Below are 23,201 nucleotides of genomic sequence, written 5' to 3' on the forward strand. Positions count from 1 at the left end.
GCGCCAGACGGAGTGCTTTCGCTTCGCGTCCAGTGTTTGAGGTGGCGCTTTCGGTTTGGCGCACTGTTCGAATCGCTACCGCCCTCTGGCGGGAGGTGGAGCAAGTGTAGGGTCGCGTGACGATCGCGGAATACGTAGTGAGCGGTGACCGAGAGAGGTGGTGGCGCGAGCGGGGCCCTGCTGTTGGGGGTCGTCAGCTGCTCGCCACGTGCTTTGGCCGACCTCTTGGCTGTCAGGGGCTGACTTACCCGCACGTACGTGGCTTATGAAGCTTAGAAGCCGTGGTGCAGGAGATCAGCACGTGGGGCCGTGTGTCTTCTTATCGGCCGTTGAAACCACTAGCAGCGGTTGGCTCAGACGAGCATAAGGAAGTGCAACGTGATCCAGGCGCTGTGGTGAAGTGTGAGAAAATACACTCCTGGAAATGAAAAAAAGAACACATTGACACCGGTGTGTCAGACCCACCATACTTGCTCCGGACACTGCGAGAGGGCTGTACAAGCAATGATCACACGCACGGCACAGCGGACACACCAGGAACCGCGGTGTTGGCCGTCGAATGGCGCTAGCTGCGCAGCATTTGTGCACCGCCGCCGTCAGTGTCAGCCAGTTTGCCGTGGCATACGGAGCTCCATCGCAGTCTTCAACACTGGTAGCATGCCGCGACAGCGTGGACGTGAACCGTATGTGCAGTTGACGGACTTTGAGCGACGGCGTATAGTGGGCATGCGGGAGGCCGGGTGGACGTACCGCCGAATTGCTCAACACGTGGGGCGTGAGGTCTCCACAGTACATCGATGTTGTCGCCAGTGGTCGGCGGAAGGTGCACGTGCCCGTCGACCTGGGACCGGACCGCAGCGACGCACGGATACACGCCAAGACCGTAGGATCCTACGCAGTGCCGTAGGGGACCGCACCACCACTTCCCAGCAAATTAGGGACACTGTTGCTCCTGGGGTATCGGCGAGGACCATTCGCAACCGTCTCCATGAAGCTGGGCTACGGTCCCGCACACCGTTAGGCCGTCTTCCGCTCACGCCCCAACATCGTGCAGCCCGCCTCCAGTGGTGTCGCGACAGGCGTGAATGGAGGGACGAATGGAGACGTGTCGTCTTCAGCGATGAGAGTCGCTTCTGCCTTGGTGCCAATGATGGTCGTATGCGTGTTTGGCGCCGTGCAGGTGAGCGCCACAATCAGGACTGCATACGACCGAGGCACACAGGGCCAACACCCGGCATCATGGTGTGGGGAGCGATCTCCTACACTGGCCGTACACCACTGGTGATCGTCGAGGGGACACTGAATAGTGTACGGTACATCCAAACCGTCATCGAACCCATCGTTCTACCATTCCTAGACCGGCAAGGGAACTTGCTGTTCCAACAGGACAATGCACGTCCGCATGTATCCCGTGCCACCCAACGTGCTCTAGAAGGTGTAAGTCAACTACCCTGGCCAGCAAGATCTCCGGATCTGTCCCCCATTGAGCATGTTTGGGACTGGATGAAGCGTTGTCTCACGCGGTCTGCACGTCCAGCACGAACGCTGGTCCAACTGAGGCGCCAGGTGGAAATGGCATGGCAAGCCGTTCCACAGGACTACATCCAGCATCTCTACGATCGTCTCCATGGGAGAATAGCAGCCTGCATTGCTGCGAAAGGTGGATATACACTGTACTAGTGCCGACATTGTGCATGCTCTGTTGCCTGTGTCTATGTGGCTGTGGTTCTGTCAGTGTGATCATGTGATGTATCTGACCCCAGTAATGTGTCAATAAAGTTTCCCCTTCCTGGGACTATGAATTCACGGTGTTCTTATTTTAATTTCCAGGAGTGTATATGTATAAGGGGTTTTTCAAGTTATAGTGAAGTGTATGAGTTTCTTCACCAGTGGTTCTGTTGGGGTCTTCCCACTACAGTTTTAGTTTGCCTGTCCGCGGGAATGTGGTAATTGCTTCTTGGTCGGGCCGTTTCATTCACTCCTCGATTGGGTGATTTAGGGTCGGTGTTGTGTGTCTCTGTGGTTCTGAGTCTGTACAGGCACCGCCCTTGCTACATCTTCTGGTTTCAGGTAACTGGGAGAGATGGTGGCTTGTAATGGAAGTTTTGGGGCTGATCTGCTGTGGCCCTGTAGACCACCAATAACTATTCCGACTATTGTCCCCTTTAGACGTGTCACTGCCTCACCGAGATAAGGAAAACTTTTTTTGGGAACTTTCTTTAATGTGAGGTTTGTGTGCTGGCTTTTTCACACTTATCTTGTAACAACTGACAGGTGTAACAAATGTAAGTTATGTAACTGGCGAGAGATAACTATTTTTACTTAGTACAAGCTAGCTACTTAAAATATTTTGGAATTGTTCCGTTATTGATATAACAAGTTTAAAATCTTCTTATTGTTAACGTCAAACCTTCCACTATTCCTTCCATAGAGCTATTTGCTATTTTGTAAAGTTTTTTTAACAGTTGTCTTATATATATATATATATATATATATATATATATATATATATATATATATATATATATATTCAGTCCTGAGACTGGTTTGATGCAGCTCTCCACACTACTCTATCCTGTGCAAGCTTCTTCATCTCCCAGTACCTACTGCAACCTACATCCCTCTGAATCTGTTTAGTGTATTCATCTCTTGGTCTCCCTCTACGATTTTTAGCTTCCACGCTGCCCTCCAATACTAAATTGGTGATCCCTTGATGCCTCAGAACATGTCCTACCAACCGATCCCTTCTTCTAGTCAAGTTGTGCCACAAGCTCCTCTTCTCCCCAATTCTATTCAATACCTCCTCATTAGTTATGTGATCTACCCATCTAATCTTGAGCATTCTTCTGTAGCACCACATTTCGAAAGCTTCTATTCTCTTCTTGTCCAAACTAGTTATCGTCCATGTTTCACTTCCATACATGGCTACACTCCATACAAATACTTTCAGAAACGACTTCCTGACACGTAAATCTATACTCGATGTTAACAAATTTCTGTTCTTCAGAAACACTTTCCTTGCCATTGCCAGTCTACATTTTATATCCTCTCTACTTCGGCCATCATCAGTTATTTTGCTCCCCAAATAGCAAAACTCCTTTACTACTGTAAGTGTCTCATTTTCTAATCTAATCTAATATATATAAAGTTAAAATCTCATTATTGGGAAGTTGTTAACGTCGTACCTTGCAATCTCCTTTTCATAAAGAAAATTTGTCAGCTATTGGAAATTGTTTTTGGAATTGTTTTCTCAAAAAAATGTCACACTTAAAAATTTATTATTCAGAAAGTTTTAAAATAAAAAGGTATCTTTAGCAGTGTGTGTTCTTTCACCAGCACCTCCTGGCCCCTACTTCCACGATAACGCTTTGGAATAACAGGTGTACTTGAGTTGTTGTTTGTGAACCACCCTAATCCGGGTCCGCCAGTTTACGTCTTGTGTAACAATGTCACTTTCCACTTTTCCCGTTCCAGTCACGAGTAGTTTGCGTGAAGAACGGTTGCTGGTAAGCATCCGTGTGCGCTCGAATCTTCCTAATTTTATCTTCATGGCCTTTTCGCCACATGTATCAAGGAGGAAGCAATATATTTGATTCTTCTAGGAACCAAGAGCTTTAACAGTAAACCGCGATGCAGAACGCCTCCCTTGCGGCTTCCGCTATTGCAGTTGGTGGGCGTCTCCGTGGCGCTTTCGCGCTTAGTAAATAAACCTGTGACGAAACGTGCTGTTTTTTCTTTCGAATTTTTCTATTTCCTCTATCAGTTCTATCTGGTATGGTTCCCAGCCTGACCAGCGATATTCATGTATTGGTCGTACGAGTCTCTTGTAAACTGCTTCCTTTGCTGGTGGACTACATTTCCCGAGGATTTTTCCGATGAAACTCACTCTGGCCTCTGCCTTACGCGCCAATAATTTTATGTGGTCGTCCCACTTCAAATCGATCCGTACCCATATTTCTAGATATTTTATGAAAGTTGCTGCTTCCAGTGATTGATCCGCAATCGTGTAGTCATATAATAAAGAGTGTGTGTTGTGAGTGAATTACCTCTCCCTGCACCAATTTGTAGTTTGTCTCACATGCCTCTCATCGCCAAGACTTTGCGCATTCATGCCGCGGTCGCGAGTGTGACATCGCGCGGCACTACGGGAGCTGCATCGATAGACTACAAGAACGCCTCAGGGTAGTGGGTGTCCTTGCACCTAACGTAGAATCCAATGGTTAGAAAATGATTATAACATAAATAGCGGAAACTATAGCAGCCAGCAGGAAAAACACAGCTTATGTACGTTTGTTAGAAGTGGAAAAGAGACAAATTCCTGGTAGGCATATTTGCCCTCCGGTCATCGGCAACAGTAGATTTGAGAGGAGAGATGGGAAAAACGGCGAGAGAGATACTGAGGTGACAGAACACAAGTACAGAAGAGACATGCAGAAAAAGGGGGTTAACTGGCAATGAGAAAATACTGCTTGGCAGTTACAGGGTGACAATTATTGACCAACATGAAAAAAAAAAGTGACTTAGTCACAAACTAGGGCGTGCACACACTTTATTCAACATGTAAACGTCACTACAGATATTCGGATTTAGGTTATGAAATGTTCGATACGCCTGCCATCATTGGCGATGATGTCGCGCAGACGAATAGCGAAATTCTGCATGACTTGCTGAAGTCTCGGAACATCGATGCTGTCAATGACTTCCTGAATGGCTGTTTTCAGCTCAGCATTGGTTTTGGGATTATTGCTGTACACCTTGTCTTTAAAACAGCCCCACAAAAAGGAGTCGCACGTGTTCAGATCCGGAGAATATGGCGGCAGATCGAGGGCCATACCAGTGGTCTCTGGGTACTCCAGAGCCGGAATGCGGTCCCCAAAGTGCTCCTCAGGACATCAAACACTCTCCTGCCAATATGCGGTCCAACTCCGTCTTGCATCAACCACATCAGGTCGAAATCAGGGTAACTTTGGATTACGGGGAGGAAATCATCTTCCAAAACCTTCAAGTTTTGTAGCTTGTTTCAGAAGCGGACAGCTACAACAGAAAATCGTTTTACCGATGGGCACCAGCAGGCACCGTGCCATCAAGGAATATCGCACCGATTATTCCGTGACTGGACACTGCACACTACACAATCACCCGTTGAGGGTGAAGAGACTTCTCGATCGCGAAATGCGGATTCTCAGTCCCCCAAATGCGCTAATTTTGCTTATTGATGGTCCAGTGCAATTGAAAGTGGACTTCGTCGTGGGTTTAGTCGCTAAAGCAAACCATACTAATTGCCATAATCCCCTACTGTCAACCGTGCAGTGCGAACCTCCTAAAGCAAACCGTTTGGAATTTATAACGATTTTATTTCATATAGTTCACTAATTGTCACCCTGTATGTTAATTATAGTTAAAACTTAAATTGTCAAAAGGAAGTGCTTCTTAAGTGCTTCAGCCTTTTCTTAACTACAAGAGTCCATTAAATTTTGCGGAGAGTGAAGGGTAGCTTGTTTCAGAAGCGGACAGCTACAATAGAAAATTGTTTTGCCGATGGGCACAACCAGGCTACTAGACAAATGAGATGTTGTGGTTACGATGGGATGACAGGTAGTAATCTCTGATGCAAAGTACTGGAGGGCATGCCACTGACGAATCAACGAAGTAGACGTCGCATGTCATAGGCACGTAAGTTCTATGGTCAAAACCTTCCTAACTGGGCGTTTGAAACAATGACGTGGCCAGACACAGGGACCGTGTAGATGTAACGCACTCAAGCATTCTTGGTTACCACCAATCGTCTAGAATTTTCACTAATCGTGGGGTGGTGTATTACATCGCTATGTTACAGATTCTGCAGGACGAGTGACTGTACACATTTACGGTCCACAAGCTGTGGAAACACGTTTCGAAACTTCTGGAGAACAAAGAGGCAAGCGGAAGTCTTTCAGTATGTGGCGACAGTATTATCTGTCTATTTTACGTGCTCGTCCAAAGCTCTACCCAAGTCATTCACCTTTTTATGATGAAATACTGGGATACCGTCGATAAGAACAGAAGGCAATTCTTCGTGGCATTCACAGATAATTTCAAATATGATGTTAAATTTACTTGGGCGCAAAACCAGAGGTTCAAACTAATGCCAAGTCCCACCTCAACATTAGCTATAGATTTTTCGTTCGTTTCTGAGATGGCAGTAATTATATCTTCAGGTCTGTCACTTAAAGACAGAGACAACAAATATAGAAATTGTGTTTACGCGATGTCATTGATATGTTTATGGGGCGCACTTCGCAGAAATCGAGTGTGAACATTATATCAGATTCATTCTTTTACGTTCCTGTTTGATTCGAAACACTGTGGCCTGCTCCTGAAACCAGCCTTTTATTACCTGGTGTTGCACCTTTTCTTTCGGTGCCTCCATATAGTCTTGCTTCACGTTGCTAAGAATTTCTGATTGCGTTTATAGATACAGGAAACAAACTGGACGATATCAACGTGCTGTAAAAGCTCTGAAGAATCTAAAGATAAACTAGAATTGCATTAAAATTATGTGTGTGAGAACCAAATAGCATTAGAAACGTACGAGAAAGTAGACGCAAGGGCAACTAGAGGAGTAAGTCAAGCTCGTAATTTACATCACCCGTAGTTAAGATAGAGGTTGCAAGAGAAACTATGTATACAAAATTTTAGAGTGTTTAGAGGTAATAAAAAGAATCACTTTCGTATGAGACAAAAATGTATCAGATACACCGTTCCCCGTTATGGGTCCGTGAAGTTTTTGACACTAGTGATGTTCAGAGACGGTGTTCAAACTGCCGCCTGATGAAGACTGTTTCAGAGGTGTTGCTGAAAATTTCGTCCGTTTACATCAATACACGACTAGCATCTGCGTACTACTGATTCTCTGACAAGCTCAAACAACAAGATGTTTCGCAAATAATGGTTCAAATGGCTCTGAGCACTATGGGGCTTAACTTCTGAGGTCATCAGTCCCCTAGAACTTAGTACTACTTAAACCTAACTAAGCAAAGGACATCACACACATCCATACCCGAGGCAGGATTCGAACCTGCGACCGTAGCGGTCCCGCGGTTCCAGACTGTAGGGCCTAGAACCGCTCGGCCACTCCGGCCGGCCGCAAATAATGACTGCAGCTTCGACCTAACTGCCATTCAGCTCTTCTGGAGCGTCGGTAGCTGTATTTTACACAAAACGCGTCATCTCACCCCCCTCCCCACCTCCCACCCCACAAAAAGAAATCAATACGAGGTCAGAAACATTTCTAAAACAACGTTCAGCACACAGCCGTTCAACACTATCTCTGAACATTACAAACGGCAAAACTTTCATGGACTCGTGGCGTGTAAACGGTGCACCAGAGACATTTTTGTCATATACAAACTGTTTCCATTTTGTTTCTCCTCTAAACCTATTATCCATAAATAATTTTTTACGGCCTAGGTATGTAGAAGATCTAGTTAAAGAATGTGAATCAAAACATACCTTTCGTACTAGAATAAACGGACATTTTTACAACACTGTCAGATCTGACATTAATAGCATTAAATGCATGCTGACATTAATAGCATTAAATACATAAAATGAAAATGACTTGGAATCTTTACGAAAGAAAATTGATAACTTACTATCTCAAGTGTTAAATGTCAGTATTAATTATGACAATAATCAAAGTCATGAATTGTACCCGTCCGAATAACCGAGCGCGTAGAAACACTTCCAGGACACTGCGGTGCGCTCCAATCCCGGATCAAATCTGCTCGGCGGATTAACGACAAGGGCTGGAAGTTGTTTGCAGGCGGTCACCGACATGGGACTAGGTGAATACCGGGCTCGTACACACGTCCTGCCTCAGTAACATGCTTCGCAGACATTTAGAAAACTTTCTACATCTGCATCTGCATCTACATCTGCGCCTTCAAGCCACCGCACTGCGCGTGGCTGAGGGTACCCTGTACTACTACTGGTCATTTGCCCTCCTGTTCCACTCGCAAATAGAGCGAGGGAAAAACAACGCTCTGTATGCCTCCGTATAAGCCCTAATTTCTCGTATCTTATCTTCGTGGTGCTTACGTGTAATGTATGTTGGAGGCAGTGGAATCGTTCGGCAGTCGGCTTCAAACGCCGGTTCTCCAAATTTTCTCAGTAGTGTTTCTCGAAAAGAATGTCGCCTTTCCTATAGGGATTCCCATCTGAGCTCCCGAAGCATCTCCGTAGCACTTATGTGGTGTTCAAACCTACCGGTAACAAATCTAGCAACCCGCCTCTGAATCGCTTCGATGAGTTCTTTCAACCAGACCTGGTACGGATCCCAAAAATTAGAGCAGTACTCAAGAACAGGTCGCACCAGCGTCCTACATGCGGACTCCTTTACATGTGAACCACTTTTTCTTTCTCACATGCCCGTTCCATCTCATATCGCTCTGCAACATTACGCCCCGGTATTTAAACAACTTGACTATGTCAAATAGTACACTAGTAACACTATATCCGGACATCGCAGGTTTGACCTTCCGACTCATCCGCATTAACTTACATTTTTTCCATATTTAGGGCTAACTGCTATTCGTCACACCAAGTCAATTTGTGGTAAGGTCTTATAGGACCAAACTGCTAAGGTCATCAGTCCCTAAGCTTACGCACTACTTAATCTAACTTAAACTAACTTACGCTAAGGACGACACACACACCCATGCCCGAGGGAGGACTCGAACTTCCGACGGGAGGAGCCGCAAGAACCGTGACAAGGCGCGGTACACCAAGTGGAAATTTTGTCTAAGTCGTCTTGTATCTTCCTACCGCCACTCAGCTTCGACACTTGCACGTGAGGTAACACTAGACACAGACATATAGGGTGACGTATAGGGTACACAAATGCCATCACGGGAAGTTGTGTTGGCGTCAAGAAGGGCTACCGGCCACCCACTATCACTAACTTTGCCAAATGCGAAATAACAGGCCGATCCCGTCGAGACACGCGATAAGGTCAGTAAGAGGAAGTCGAATCTGAAGTGATGAACTGTAGACGGAGAAAGGAGCAGAATGTTACCAGGTTGCAAGGGAGAAATCTGGCACGGATAAACGATTTCAGAAACTTGGGGTGCCTACTTATTTCCGGTGTAACATATGAGAGAGACTTCTGCTCTACAATTACTCGGATGAGAGAAGAATTCAATGGAACGTATATTCTGTTGACATCTACGAATATTTATGAAGTAGTACTGAGAAATACGGAGGAGGAACTTGCTTATGTGGAAATAGCTTAAAATAACTCTATAGCTGAATCAGTTGTTTACTACGTCACTCATCTTGTTGTGCTGCTCTAACTGACAGGAAAATAGAAGCAAGATGAAAACGATGAAAGTAACGAGCAGAATTCTCAGAAGACGCCGCTTACATTGGAAAACAAGACGATTAGCTCATGGAGGATTGCCATTAGACCATCCCGCTGCCTACAAACCGTAAGGAGGTGAAGAAGAAAACAGTAAGAAAACCTCCGTGCATTACTTGTAATCTAACAGAGATTTTCTTCAAAGCTTCAGCACTGTTGTGGTCTCTTTTGCCAAGACTTCGCTCAAATCCTTTATGCTTCCCATCTCACTAGTGTAGTTACAGTGAACCGTCAGAAATTACGATTTTTGATGAATGTAAGTGTTTGTTGGACACAAGAAAGCGACTGTCTCTCTAGTTTTCACTTAACAATGAGAGACCTCCACCGATATTTCGCAAGAAGCCTATCAGTGGATGGCGGCGCGTATTCTGTACAATCACTAGTCATTTCTTTCCTTGATCTGTTAGTGAACGATGTAAGCGAAAAATGAATAACTGTACTCCTATCCACGCCCTACCTTATTTTATCTTTCCGAATAATCCCTATGTGAACTATTCGATCTAGAAAATCCATACCACATACAGTTTCTGACTATATTTGCTCAACATTCCGCTAGCAGACAGTCTTCTTTCTTTCAACCATTTCCTTCTAACCATCTGATTATAATTTCAGCATCCTGTCTGAATACTTTACATGTCCTCTGTTAGGCCGATTTGATAGTGATCACAGAAACATATGCAGTGACGAAGAATTATCAGTACCGTAGTTTAATTTTATCTGATACGTTCACCCTCCCTTCATACAGCTGATTTAATCAGTAGTGCTACTTCATACTACCTCACATTACTGTTCCAAAAAAGTGTATTTAGTAACTCCAGAACATTATAACAACTGCATGGTACCGGATTTTTCTTCTATTTATTTGCGTTATATTGTACCTGCCCAGATTTAAAGCGATGTAAAGTTCATTGCAATACGTCGAAGCTTTGTCTAGATTTTGCTGATGTTCGTACTTGCTGAGCGATGATGTTTTCCTGTAGATTACAGTATTTTTAGTGACCGATATGAATGTTCTTTGCTCTTTGTATTAAGACGTATAAATCAAGAAATTAAGGTTGAGTACATGTAGTACAGCTTCTGGTAATATATGATAGATGAACTATTTCGTACCACAATTCGTAAGAACTCTACCTTAGTAGACCTTTTCGTTAACCTTTGCTTCACAGATTTTTACTTAAGTAAACATACGGAAAAATGTATATTTTATTAACGTTTGTTCTTTTGTGTTAAAACGATATATGCAGAAAGTAATCAAAGGATTAGTTAATTCCAAAATGTGGAATATTGTTGTACGTAAACATGTTTTGCAGCTTCTAGCTATTGTTCTGATTGCTCCTCATAGGTATTTACATTCGTAATTCCTGCCAAACATTTGTTCGAATGATTATTATTTTTTATTGGTAATATGCTAATATAATCCACTGTCACGGCATTTCAGTTATCAGGCCTCTCTCTGATGGGAGAATTTAAGAATCTTACTTTCTATAACACGTGTTAAGTTTTCAGTGCAGGTCTTGAACGCCGTATACACGTGACCAGTAGTGCGTTTTGGCTTTATGGGACGCACTCTTTGCCATACGATAGTTAATATACTACTTGAAAAACAAGTATAATCTACAGCAATTCTATTTTTACTTGAATATAAATGAACTTACCCTAAACTCCTCCCGAATCCTCTTGTCTTCCTCTTCCCGCTGGCGGGCAAATTTCCTGTACAGGTCATCCTCTTCTTTGCGGTGCTTCATCTCCAGTTGCGTCTGCTCATCCTTGTCCTGCAAAAAAACAACGAAACAATTATTTACTGCCATGTTACTAAAGACTGCAAGAGTTTTTGTTGTGAATTTTCCTTCAATTACGGTGTGGACACTTGTGTAAGGCATAGATTTCATACATGATTAAAAATGGCAATTTAAAAAGAAATGCTAATGAAAGGAAAACAGAAACGCAATATCTACTAAAACAAGTTTGTTTATCTTATTTTCAAAAATCATCGTTATTTTGTCGACCTTCATGATACATTGTAAGCAGTTGGTGTCGATTCCATAATTATTGCTAAGCTGCAGCAGTAAGACTAGGTGACTTTTTATTACAAGGAAACTTCTACCTCTGCGCCCATTCAGGGATATTTAAACAGATAAATAATATACCAGATCCTATGTACAGCTGCTTATGTTTCCAGTCAAAAGTTCGTTGTAGATTTCTTCAGGGATCGCCTCCGAATGTATTTAAGCATAAATATCTCTCAGATATCTCCTTCAAAACCATTTTTCTTTTACATGAATCATCGATGCGTGATGATTGTGATCACGTTGTTTCCTGAAATGTGCTAAGTTTAAGGATCGGAATGCATACTGTAAAATCACGAGTTTAAAATAAAAGCAACATGTCAACAAACGCACAAAATCAGAACCTACAAGGCAACTATGAAGAACCTGGCATTATTTGGGGCGGAGACGATAAAGCTAGGAAAAAAAAAACTGTGAGTAACAGGAAAAGAAAAGAATAAAATCCTTTCGAAGTCACTAGGGCCAAAAAAGGAGGTGAAAGGTGGGAACAAAGATAAAGGGGAAAGTAGTATTGGAATCTGACGACAATATCACAAGGAATCATACTCACAAGGACAAGATGGAGTTGACTAGAAATACCAGAAGAGCTCGGAAGACAATATTTAGGACGAGAAAGACAGTGGGAACAGAACGGGTTGTTGAACTGAGAACGAACTGATCTGAGATGGCGATTAAGAAAAGGACAACTGGAAGAATAAGTACACACTAACTTATATAGTACCGATAAGTTCCACAGAATGGGATAAGAACACACAGAGGAACATCAGTGGAGCAGACCAAGAAAGACAACATTGAAGGTCTCAGAAGAAGAGCGAGGGAGAGCAAGGAAGAGGGTGAAGAGGTTATGAAAGAAGAGCTAACCCATTCTATGAACGAATCTGCAGTCCTACAGTGGTCATAACAAAGGGAAAGTAAGAGTAAGAAGAAAAAGAAGGGAATGGGTATGGAATAGTTCAGAAAACTGAGTGGATTAATAATGGCAGATCAACTGAAATTCAACTTTCTACCCATTTACAGCACTATTACGGTGACTTAACAAGGTCGGAAGGTATCTATTCAATACATCTTGTTTGAAAAGGTACAGTGAACAGAGACATTAACTTGAGAACGCAATTAAATGTCGGAATTCTAAAATTATGTGTATTCGAGCGCATTTGTAAGTGTGCTATATTAGCTGCACCGGTAATAAATTTTCCTTTGCAGTCATGTTGGTACTATCTATGTGGTACAACGATCTATGTGATACAACAGCAACCAAACCTTATTGAAAGGTATTGTTGCAGTGACAAAATATGTACACTTCATTTCAGCTTATTTAGATCTATTCTCATCACTAAAAAATTAGTATGTTGCGCATCCAGACAACATACCGTCTGACCTACTTTTTTGCTCCTCGTAAAATTGTCACAACAGTGATGTAATTTTGAATGCCAACACTTCTGATAAATAAGTTATTTGTTTCACCAAATAACTTAACATATCCCGGAATCTATTGTCGAAGAGTTGCCTGAATGGATTGCTGACAACGCAAGCCATTCATGAAGAGAAAGAACAGCGGATCAAATAAGGATCCACAAAGCGAACGCTTCCCACGACTCAACGATGACGCAGCCGCAACTCAACCGCTAACACCGTTATAAGCGTCCCTTAGAGACAATGCAACCACTGTGTCTTCGTTCTATTGTTTCTAAAAGATAATTTCGTCTCCTTGAGTGTTCATCCTAAAGGAAGTTAATTAGCTGTATGTGTGAAAGGTTTTATATTTTCCCCGTCGTCAGAACCAGTCGCTGAAAACGCCCTGTCAATCAATGTAAACCTTTTTTAGTAGCGGCTAACGTGTATTCCGAATCTGTTTCCTAATAACATTTATGTAACAGTTCATTTATGTAACAGTTCCGCGAACAGACTGACGCCGCAGCCACGGTGAGCAGTAAAAAAGGAAAGGAAGGCAAATGTCATATGTCAGGATCAAAATATGGCGATGAGTAACGTAAGCAACTATATTAGGTCAACTCTAATCGCATTCGATATTTTCAAACTTCCCATTTCGAAATGAATCCGTCCGAAAGTTGCGTCAGTTCGAATGCGAAGGGAGCAATGACCTGTTGCATCCAGGTTTATTCGTGGAGTCGTGATCTTTACAAATCCATGTTCCCTGTGTTAAAATGCTCTCTCAGCGAATATGACACGATTTATGATAGCTGCCTATAACGACAGCCATGACAGCGAAACACAGCGTGGCAGCCTACACTACTCTGGTTATACTGTGAAAGCGGATCAAGGGGTCGTGGATTTTTGGAGGCTTTGGTGCAAGATGAAAAGGCATGCTGTTCGAACAAATCTGTGACGTGACGGTTACCGAATAATTTTCGGGACTGAACAAGGCATCATTCTAGTGTTTGGTTTTCCCAACTACGCCTCTTTGACCAAATAGACTTTAACCCCCCGTCCCCCCCGTAGCTGAGTGGTCAGCGCGACGGAATGTCAATCCCAAGGGCCCGAATTCGATTCCCGGGCGGGTCGGAGATTTTCTCCGCTCAGGGACTGGGTGTTGTATTGACCTAATCATCATCATTTCATCCCCATCGACGCGCAAGTCGCCGAAGTGACCTCTTTTCGACATCTGCCTTTGGGTCTCATCCTGTCTATCGTTCCGTAATGTTCGCGTTGCCATTGCGTGCAACCTGTCGCAGCTATGGTCTTCTTGCACTCTTCTACCTATATTACCGAAGGACTACAACGGTGCAAGGACATAGTTGCAGCTTCCTATCTATCGACTCACAGAGGCAACAAAAATTTTATTTTCAACATTCCGTATAATTATTTAGAGAATTTCAAAATGTAAAATACTGTTACAATCTACTCATTACGACATATAATCTTACGTTACAGGTTTCAGTTAATAACTGAAGTATTACAATTACAAACTGTATATTTATTGAGACAGTTAAGGGAGGCTAACTGATCGACGCGCAAATAACGCAGAATATATTCTTCGAACATTTGAGAACGAGAACACTTAGCGACTTCCAGCAAAGTACATGTAATTTGAAACTTAATTTATTACTTCTTTACTATAAATCTACTCGCAACACGATTTACAGACCATATCCACGCGTATACGCTTACAAAATTATAGCATTGTACGACGCATAGTTCTGGAGATAAACACTGAGATGTGTGTTCAACCATAACGCTTTTACATGCTTAACGTTATGTATTTAACAGGTGAACTCATTTCTAAAGTAATCAGACGTTTCGAGCTGTTTTATACACGAGCGTTCGACTCATTAAAGAATCGAGGGTGGGGAGTTACTGCTTAAAATCTCGAATAAAGAAGAAAAAAAGGAAATATTAAGGGTAACATTTCGTCAACATCGAGGTGGTAACAGACGGAGAGCAAATTTAGATTAGATTAGGCTGCGGAAGGAAATCAGTTTTCTTCAATTCAAAGGAATCATTCCTGCAGTTGGATTAGCCTTTTTAAGGAAACCACGCAAACGGTAAAACGGGATGTGGACGGATGGAAATTTGAATTCCGGTCCCGTCGCACGCGAGTGCAGTGTCTTAACCACTGCCCTGGAAAGTTCCACCAGGTGTCCTCATAAAAACTGACGCTTCTTCCCGCCGGCTGACACCTTCTTCTGGGCGGCTGTCTACCACCGTTATGTAAAACACCGCCTGGCTTCCCTCTGATACCACTTAGATGAGTGACGAAATCGTCTCGGGATATGAGCCGAATAACAACGCCGTCTTGACGCAACGTTTCCATGTTTTTCTTACCCGTCACACATCGGAGAACCTATAATATTACATTTCATTTATTGAGTCGAATTATATACTTCATATAACCATTTGGATCTTCAAAGCAATTATAGAAAAAAAGTGTGTTAATTTACGAGTTCCTCTCTCAGTCCGGACATATAATATACGGGGAAAAAAAGAAAAAAACGCACCACGAAGGAATATGCGAATAGGACGTAAATTATACACTCCTGGAAATTGAAATAAGAACACCGTGAATTCATTGTCCCAGGAAGGGGAAACTTGATTGACACATTCCTGGGGTCAGATACATCACATGATCACACTGACAGAACCACAGGCACATAGACACAGGCAACAGAGCATGCACAATGTCGGCACTAGTACAGTGTATATCCACCTTTCGCAGCAATGCAGGCTGCTGTTCTCCCATGGAGACGATCGTAGAGATGCTGGATGTAGTCCTGTGGAACGGCTTGCCATGCCATTTCCACCTGGCGCCTCAGTTGGACCAGCGTTCGTGCTGGACGTGCAGACCGCGTGAGACGACGCTTCATCCAGTCCCAAACATGCTCAATGGGGGACAGATCCGATCTTGCTGGCCAGGGTAGTTGACTTACACCTTCTAGAGCACGTTGGGTGGCACGGGATACATGCGGACGTGCATTGTCCTGTTGGAACAGCAAGTTCCCTTGCCGGTCTAGGAATGGTAGAACGATGGGTTCGATGACGGTTTCGATGTACCGTGCACTATTCAGTGTCCCCTCGACGATCACCACTGGTGTACGGCCAGTGTAGGAGATCGCTCCCCACACCATGATGCCGCGTGTTGGCCCTGTGTGCCTCGGTCGTATGCAGTCCTGATTGTGGCGCTCACCTGCACGGCGCCAAACACGCATACGACAATCATTGGCACCAAGGCAGAAGCGACTCTCATCGCTGAAGACGACACGTCTCCATTCGTCCCTCCATTCACGCCTGTCGCGACACCACTGGAGGCGGGCTGCACGATGTTGGGGCGTGAGCGGAAGACGGCCTAACGGTGTGCGGGACCGTAGCCCAGCTTCATGGAGACGGTTGCGAATGGTCCTCGCCGATACCCCAGGAGCAACAGTGTCCCTAATTTGCTGGGAAGTGGCGGTGCGGTCCCCTACGGCACTGCGTAGGATCCTACGGTCTTGGCGTGCATCCGTGCGTCGCTGCGGTCCGGTCCCAGGTCGACGGGCACGTGCACCTTCCGCCGACCACTGGCGACAACATCGATGTACTGTGGAGACCTCACGCCCCACGTGTTGAGCAATCCGGCGGTACGTCCACCCGGCCTCCCGCATGCCCACTATACGCCCTCAACTGCACATACGGTTCACGTCCACGCTGTCGCGGCATGCTACCAGTGTTAAAGACTGCGATGGAGCTCCGTATGCCACGGCAAACTGGCTGACACTGACGGCGGCGGTGCACAAATGCTGCGCAGCTAGCGCCATTCGACGGCCAACACCGCGGTTCCTGGTGTGTCCGCTGTGCCGTGCGTGTGATCATTGCTTGTACAGCCCTCTCGCAGTGTCCGGAGCAAGTATGGTGGGTCTGACACACCGGTGTCAATGTGTTCTTTTTTCCATTTCCAGGAGTGTAGATGTGATGTACATGTAGAGGCAAACAAATGATTACAATTTCAGAAAAATTCGATATTTTATTCAAGAGAAAGAGCTTCACAAATTGAGCAAGTCAATAACCCGTTGACCTACCTCTGGCCCTTATGCAAGCATTTATTCGGCTTGGCATTGATGGATACAGTTGTTGGATGTCCTCCTGAGGGGTATCGTGCCAAATTATGTCCAACTGGTACCTAGGATCGTCAAAATCTCGAGCTGGTTGGAGGGCCCTCACCATAATGCTCCAATTTCACTGACATCGATATGTTGTAGTTCCATGGAACATATTTTGTGTTCAGACATAATGACCATTCTAGACTCTGAGAAGCTCATCTGCAGAAACCAGCACGGTTTTAGGAAACAGCGGTCCTGCGAGACACAGCCGGCCTCTTTGTGCATGATATACAACAGGCACTAGATACCGGCTCCCTGGTTGGTGCCATATTTCTCGACTTTCGAAAGGCGTTCGACTCAGTTCCGCACTGTCGCTTGCTCCAAAAAGTGTGTGCTTACGGCCTATCCGATGACATATGCGGTTGAATAGAAAGTTTTCTAACAGACAGGGTGCAGTATGTCTTCCTGAACGGGGTGCCTTCAACAGAAACAAGCGTAACTTCAGGTGTGCCCCAGGGTAGCGTAATAAGTCCGCTGCTTTTTACGAATTACATAAACAATCTGGTTGATGGTATTGACAGCGGCCTTAGACTGTTTGCCGATGATGCTGTAGTCTACAGGAAAGTTGTGAACAAATCAATGAGGATTTGCAAGAAATAAATGCGTGGTGTAATAACTGGCTGTTATCTCTCAATATTAGTAAGTGTAACCTACTGCGTATAACAAGGCGAAAATCCCCATTAATGTGCGAGTACAAAAGAAATGCCCAGTCTTTGGAAGCGGTAACGTCCATCAAGTTTCTGGGTGTGACTATTCGAAATGATCTCAAATGGAATGATAAAGTTTCTGGGTGTGACTATTCGAAATGATCTCAAATGGAATGATAAAGTTTCTGGGTGTGACTATTCGAAATGATCTCAAATGGAATGATAAAGTTTCTGGGTGTGACTATTCGAAATGATCTCAAATGGAATGATCAAGTAACGGGTAAGGCAAATTCTAGATTGCGGTTTATTGGTACTCGTAGAATCCTGAAGCGAGGCAGTCCTTCAACAAACGAAATTGTTTACAATACGTTAGTTCGTCAAGTCTTAGAGTATTGTTCGTCTGTATGGGACCCTTACCAGTTGAGTCTCATTCAAGAGATTGAAAAGGTCGAAAGAAGAGCGGCAAGATTCGTCACTGGTACATTTAGCCAACGCGATAGGGTTCCAAATCTCATAGAAAGCTTGAAGTGGGATACACTTGCAGATAGACGACGCGCCAAACGGAAGGAGCTGCTCACTAAATTCCGAAATCTGATCTTCGCCGAGGATGTAGAGCATATATTACTACCACCAAGTTTCAAATCGCGCAGTGATCACCATTCAAAGATAAAGGGAAATAAGAACTCGTACTGAGCCGTTCAGACAGTCGTTTTTCCCTCGTGCCATCCGCGAGTGGAACAGAAGGGGGGGGGGGGGAATATGACTTTGGCGCGAATTGAGCCCTCCGCCACACACCGCTTGGTGGCTAGCGGAGTATATATGTAGAAGTAGATGTAGATGTAGAAACGTTCTCAATTGGGGAGAGATGCGGCGACCTTTGTGGATATGGAGGGGTTTGGAAAGCACGAAGACAGTGAGTAGAAACTCGCGCCATGTGCGGGCAGGCACTATCTTGCTGAAATACAGGGTGATTCAAAAAGAATACCACAACTTTAGGAATTTAAAACTCTGCAACGACAAAAGGCAGAGCTAAGCACTATCTGTCGGCGAATTAAGGGAGCTATAAAGTTTCATTTAGTTGTACATTTGTTCGCTTGAGGCGCTGTTGACTAGGCGTCAGCGTCAGTTGATGCTAAGATGGCGACCCCTCAACAGAAAGCTTTTTGTGTTATTGAGTACGGCAGAAGTGAATCGACGACAGTTGTTCAGCGTGCATTTCGAACGAAGTATGGTGTTAAACCTCCTGATAGGTGGTGTATTAAACGTTGGTATAAACAGTTTACAGAGAATGGGTGTTTGTGCAAAGGGAAAAGTTTTTGGTCCCTTTTTCTTCGAAGGTGCTACTGTAACTGGACTACAGTATCTGGAGATGTTAGAGAATTGGCTGTTCCCTCAGCTCGAACAAGAAGCACAACAATTCATATTTCAGCAGGATGGAGCGCCACCACATTGGCACTTATCTGTCCGTAACTACCTGAACGTCAACTACCCGAGGCGATGGATCAGCCGCCAGGCAGCCCGTGACAGAGCACTTCATCACTGGCCTCCAACAAGCCCTGATCTTACCCCCTGCGATTTTTTCTTATGGGGGTATGTTACGGATATGGTGTTTCGGCCACCTCTCCCAGCCACCATTGATGATTTGAAACGAGAAATAACAGCAGCTATCCAAACTGTTACGCCTGATATGCTACAGAGAGTGTGGAACGAGTTGGAGTATCGGGTTGATATTGCTCGTGTGTCTGGAGGGGGCCATATTGAACATCTCTGAACTTGTTTTTGAGTGAAAAAAACCTTTTTAAATACTCTTTGTAATGATGTATAACAGAAGGTTATATTATGTTTCTTTCATTAAATACACATTTTTAAAGTTGTGGTATTCTTTTTGAATCACCCTGTATAAGCTGAGGATGGCTTGTCATGAATGGCAACAAAACGGGGCGTTGGATATCGCCGACGTACCGCTGTGCTGTAAGGCTGCCGCGGATGACACCCAAAGGGGTCCAGCTATGAAATAAAACGACACCCCAGACCATAACTACTGGTTGTCGGGCCGTATGGCGGGCGGCAGTCACGTGATATCCCACCGCTGACACGGACGTTTCCGGTCAAGTCTTCGGAGGTGATCGCGGTTTAATTGAAAGCGGGACTCATCGCTGAAGACAATTCTACTCATGTCGATGAGATTTCAGGCCGAATGCGCCCGACACCACCGCATACTGGCTTGTTGGTGTACGAAGGTCAACTGTAGCCGGCTGTGAGCTCTGGCCACTAGTGAAGCACGAGTTTCACGTCAGATCGATAATAATAATGAATCAGGGGCTTGAAGTCCCTGCCTGTGGCGACTGCTCGGTCCTCTCGTTCTGTCGGTCCTCCAGGCCGACTGCTTCCTCCTTGACGCTGTGCTCGGCCCTGGTTCACCCATTCCTGCCAACATCGTCGCATTGTGGCGTCGCTCTTATTCAAATGACGAGCGATTCGCCGATTACTCGAACCGAGTTAGCCCAACTACACATCCTCTCTCAGTCGCTGACATCTGTGTATATTGTTCACGCGTCTGTCTGCAAGGTGCAGTTACTGCCCAGCTGAGTACAGGGAATAAAATTCGCAAAGGTTCTATGCCCTGGTTATCGACGTGTCCCCTACTTACTATCTTTGGCAGCTGTGCTGCACTGCTGCGTCACACATTCATCCATCGGCCGCCAGAAGTTTCCACTTTTGCGTTCTCCGTCGATACCTACATGAATAGCGATTTGCAACCAATTTGCGTAACTCCCTCGTTGTGAATTCTTTGTTCTTTTTTTTTTATATTTCATACTTCATCTCTTAAGGCAGAGATATTGTTCTCTGTGATGGCGTTTATTCTCCCGTCGACGGCGAGGTTATTGTAAACGGAGTATATAGGGGAAGAAGAAGGAAGGAAATTGCCAGTGCCCTTTTGTAGAAACCCCCCTGGCATTCGCCTTAACGATTTAGGAAAATCACGGTAAACATAGATTTGGATGCCCGGACCAGGATTTCGGTGCTCACGTGATTCCACGAAATCCCGTAGTGTTAAAGCAGCAAGGTTTACGTCGTGGCCTATTTTGAACTCATATGGAGTCTAATTCTAGAGAAAGACGCGTCGCGCTTTTGTATGTAATAACACATCTAGTGATTGGAGACAGTTTGTTATTTTTACGTACTTCAAGTTAAAAAGTATATATTTCCACTTTTCATTTCGTCTTTGGTTTAGAGGTGCGAAGACAGGTTAAAAATCCTTCTCCCTCGTTAAAACTTATGTAATACTTACTTACAAACAAGCACTGGAATAGGCTAATAAGAGATCATAAATCACTGCAGTAACAATACGCTAACGTGGAAATTTAGAGTTATTTGCGCGAGTGTCAATCTTCAAATGCGAGCGTACAAAGCAGGATAACCTGTTTCCTCCACACAATTGCTAGATCACGACTGGTACCTGCACCTAATGAGTTTTATTTTTTACTAGGGAAATAACAGCCTCGGCATGAAGCGTTGGCGCAATTTAAGGTTAAACTGAACTAAAAGAACGAACAAGAAACGCTATGTTTCGTAATCAGCGAATCAGGTAATTTCGTACCAGCTGTATGAGCCTTTCAATCACAACATCCTTGTTTGCGAGGATAATATTCTACAATGTCCCCTTGTCGGTAGACGATTATCATCTCTGATGACTTCACACTACGTTGACTATCTGATCTCAACTATCCGGACAAGCAATGTAATGTGGAAATGACCACCAGATGTCATGAGAGGCGGGGTTGGCAGTATAAAAGGAGGAGGGTAGTGTTGCGTTGCCAGTATGTAAGTACGCTGTTTAGGTTTTTATGTTGGTAACGCCACTTAGTGCTCTGTATGAAAATCGCTGACTGCGCTGTGTGCAGTCTGTGACTGGTTGGACTCATTGTTGGAATATTCGCTTGTGTAGTGTTGGGCAGGTGGATGTGACCAGCACGTAGCGTTGGCCAGTTGGAGGTAAGCCGCCAACAGTGGTGGATGTGGGGAGAGAGATGCCAGAGTTTTGAGAGGTTACTATGAGCCGACGATCTGGACGTGCGTCCGTCAGAAAAAGGAAATTTGTAAGACTGGATGTCATGAACTGATATATATATATATATATATATATATATATATATATATATATATATATAGGGTGAGTCACCTAACGTTACCGCTGGATATATTTCGTAAACCACATCAAATACTGACGAATCGATTCCATAGACCGAACGTGAGGAGAGGGGCTAGTGTAATTGTTTAATACAAACCATACAAAAATGCACGGAAGTATGTTTTTTAACACAAACCTACGTTTTTTTAAATGGAACCACGTTAGTTTTGTTAGCACATCTGAACATATAAACAAATACGTAATCAGTGCCGTTTGTTGCATTGTAAAATGTTAATTACATCCGGAGATATTGTAACCTAAAGTTGACGCTTGAAACCTCCGACGTTCAGTTGCGTGTTGTAACAAACACGGGCCACGGTCGGCGAGCAGCATCTGCAGGGACATGTTTACGATGACGACCGTGTTTACGAGTGTGGCTGTAGTGCACTGTTGTGGTTTGGTCTAGCTGTCGCAGTGCCCGCATGTAGCGCTTGCAGCTATTGTTATTCTGCATTCGTCTCCGCACGCAGACCAACTGTAGTACACCGTGTTACCAGACGTCTGTGATAGTGTAGTGTTTTAGGAACTGTGACCATGGTGTATTCGAACTCTGAAAAGGCGGAGATGATACTCATCTATGGCGAGTGTCGACGAAATGCAGCTGAAGCCTACAGGGTGTATGCAGAACGGTACCCGGACAGAGAGCATCCAACGTGCCGCACATTGCAAAACATCTACCGCCAACTGTATGCAACAGGTATGGTTCAAATGGTTCAAATGGCTCTGAGCACTATGGGACTTAACAGCTGTGGCCATCAGTCCCCTAGAACTTAGAACTACTTAAACCTAACCTAAGGACAGCACACAACACCCAGCCATCACGAGGCAGAGAAAATCCCTGACCCCGCCGGGAATCGAACCCGGGAACCCGGGCGTGGGAAGCGAGAACGCTACCGCACGACCACGAGATGCGGGCGCAACAGGTATGGTCGTAGCACGCAAACGGGTCCGTAACAGGCCCGTCACAGGAGAAGCGGGTGCAGTTGGTGTGTTAGCTGCTGTTGCCATGAACCCACACATGAGTACACGGGACATTGCGAGAGCCGGTGGACTGAGTCAAAGTAGTGTCATGCGCATACTGCATCGTCACCGCTTTCACCCGTTTCATGTGTCGCTACATCAGCAATTACATGGTGATGACTTAAATCATCGAGTGCATTTCTGTCACCAGGCATTAACAGAGAATGCCTTGCAGTTCTACCTGTTTACCGATGAAGCGGGTTTCACAAACCACGGGCCAGTGAATCTACGGAACATGCATTACTTCTCCGTGGACAATCCTCGCTGGCTCAGACAGGTAGAGCGACA

The 23,201-nt window shown here is 44.7% G+C and overlaps 1 protein-coding gene across 1 annotated transcript in view; it reads right to left on the reverse strand.

The window, feature by feature from the left end:
- The window catches only part of LOC126263583 (hillarin), a 594,299-nt gene that overhangs the window by 105,721 nt on the left and 465,377 nt on the right, over window positions 1–23,201 (reverse strand). Inside the window, exon 2 of the mRNA XM_049960675.1 lies at window positions 11,053–11,169. Coding sequence (XP_049816632.1) covers window positions 11,053–11,169 — 117 coding nt within the window. The remainder of the gene's footprint in view (window positions 1–11,052; window positions 11,170–23,201) is intronic.

This window comes from Schistocerca nitens, chromosome 6 (genome assembly GCF_023898315.1).
Source record: "Schistocerca nitens isolate TAMUIC-IGC-003100 chromosome 6, iqSchNite1.1, whole genome shotgun sequence".
NCBI classification, from domain to species: domain Eukaryota; kingdom Metazoa; phylum Arthropoda; class Insecta; order Orthoptera; family Acrididae; genus Schistocerca; species Schistocerca nitens.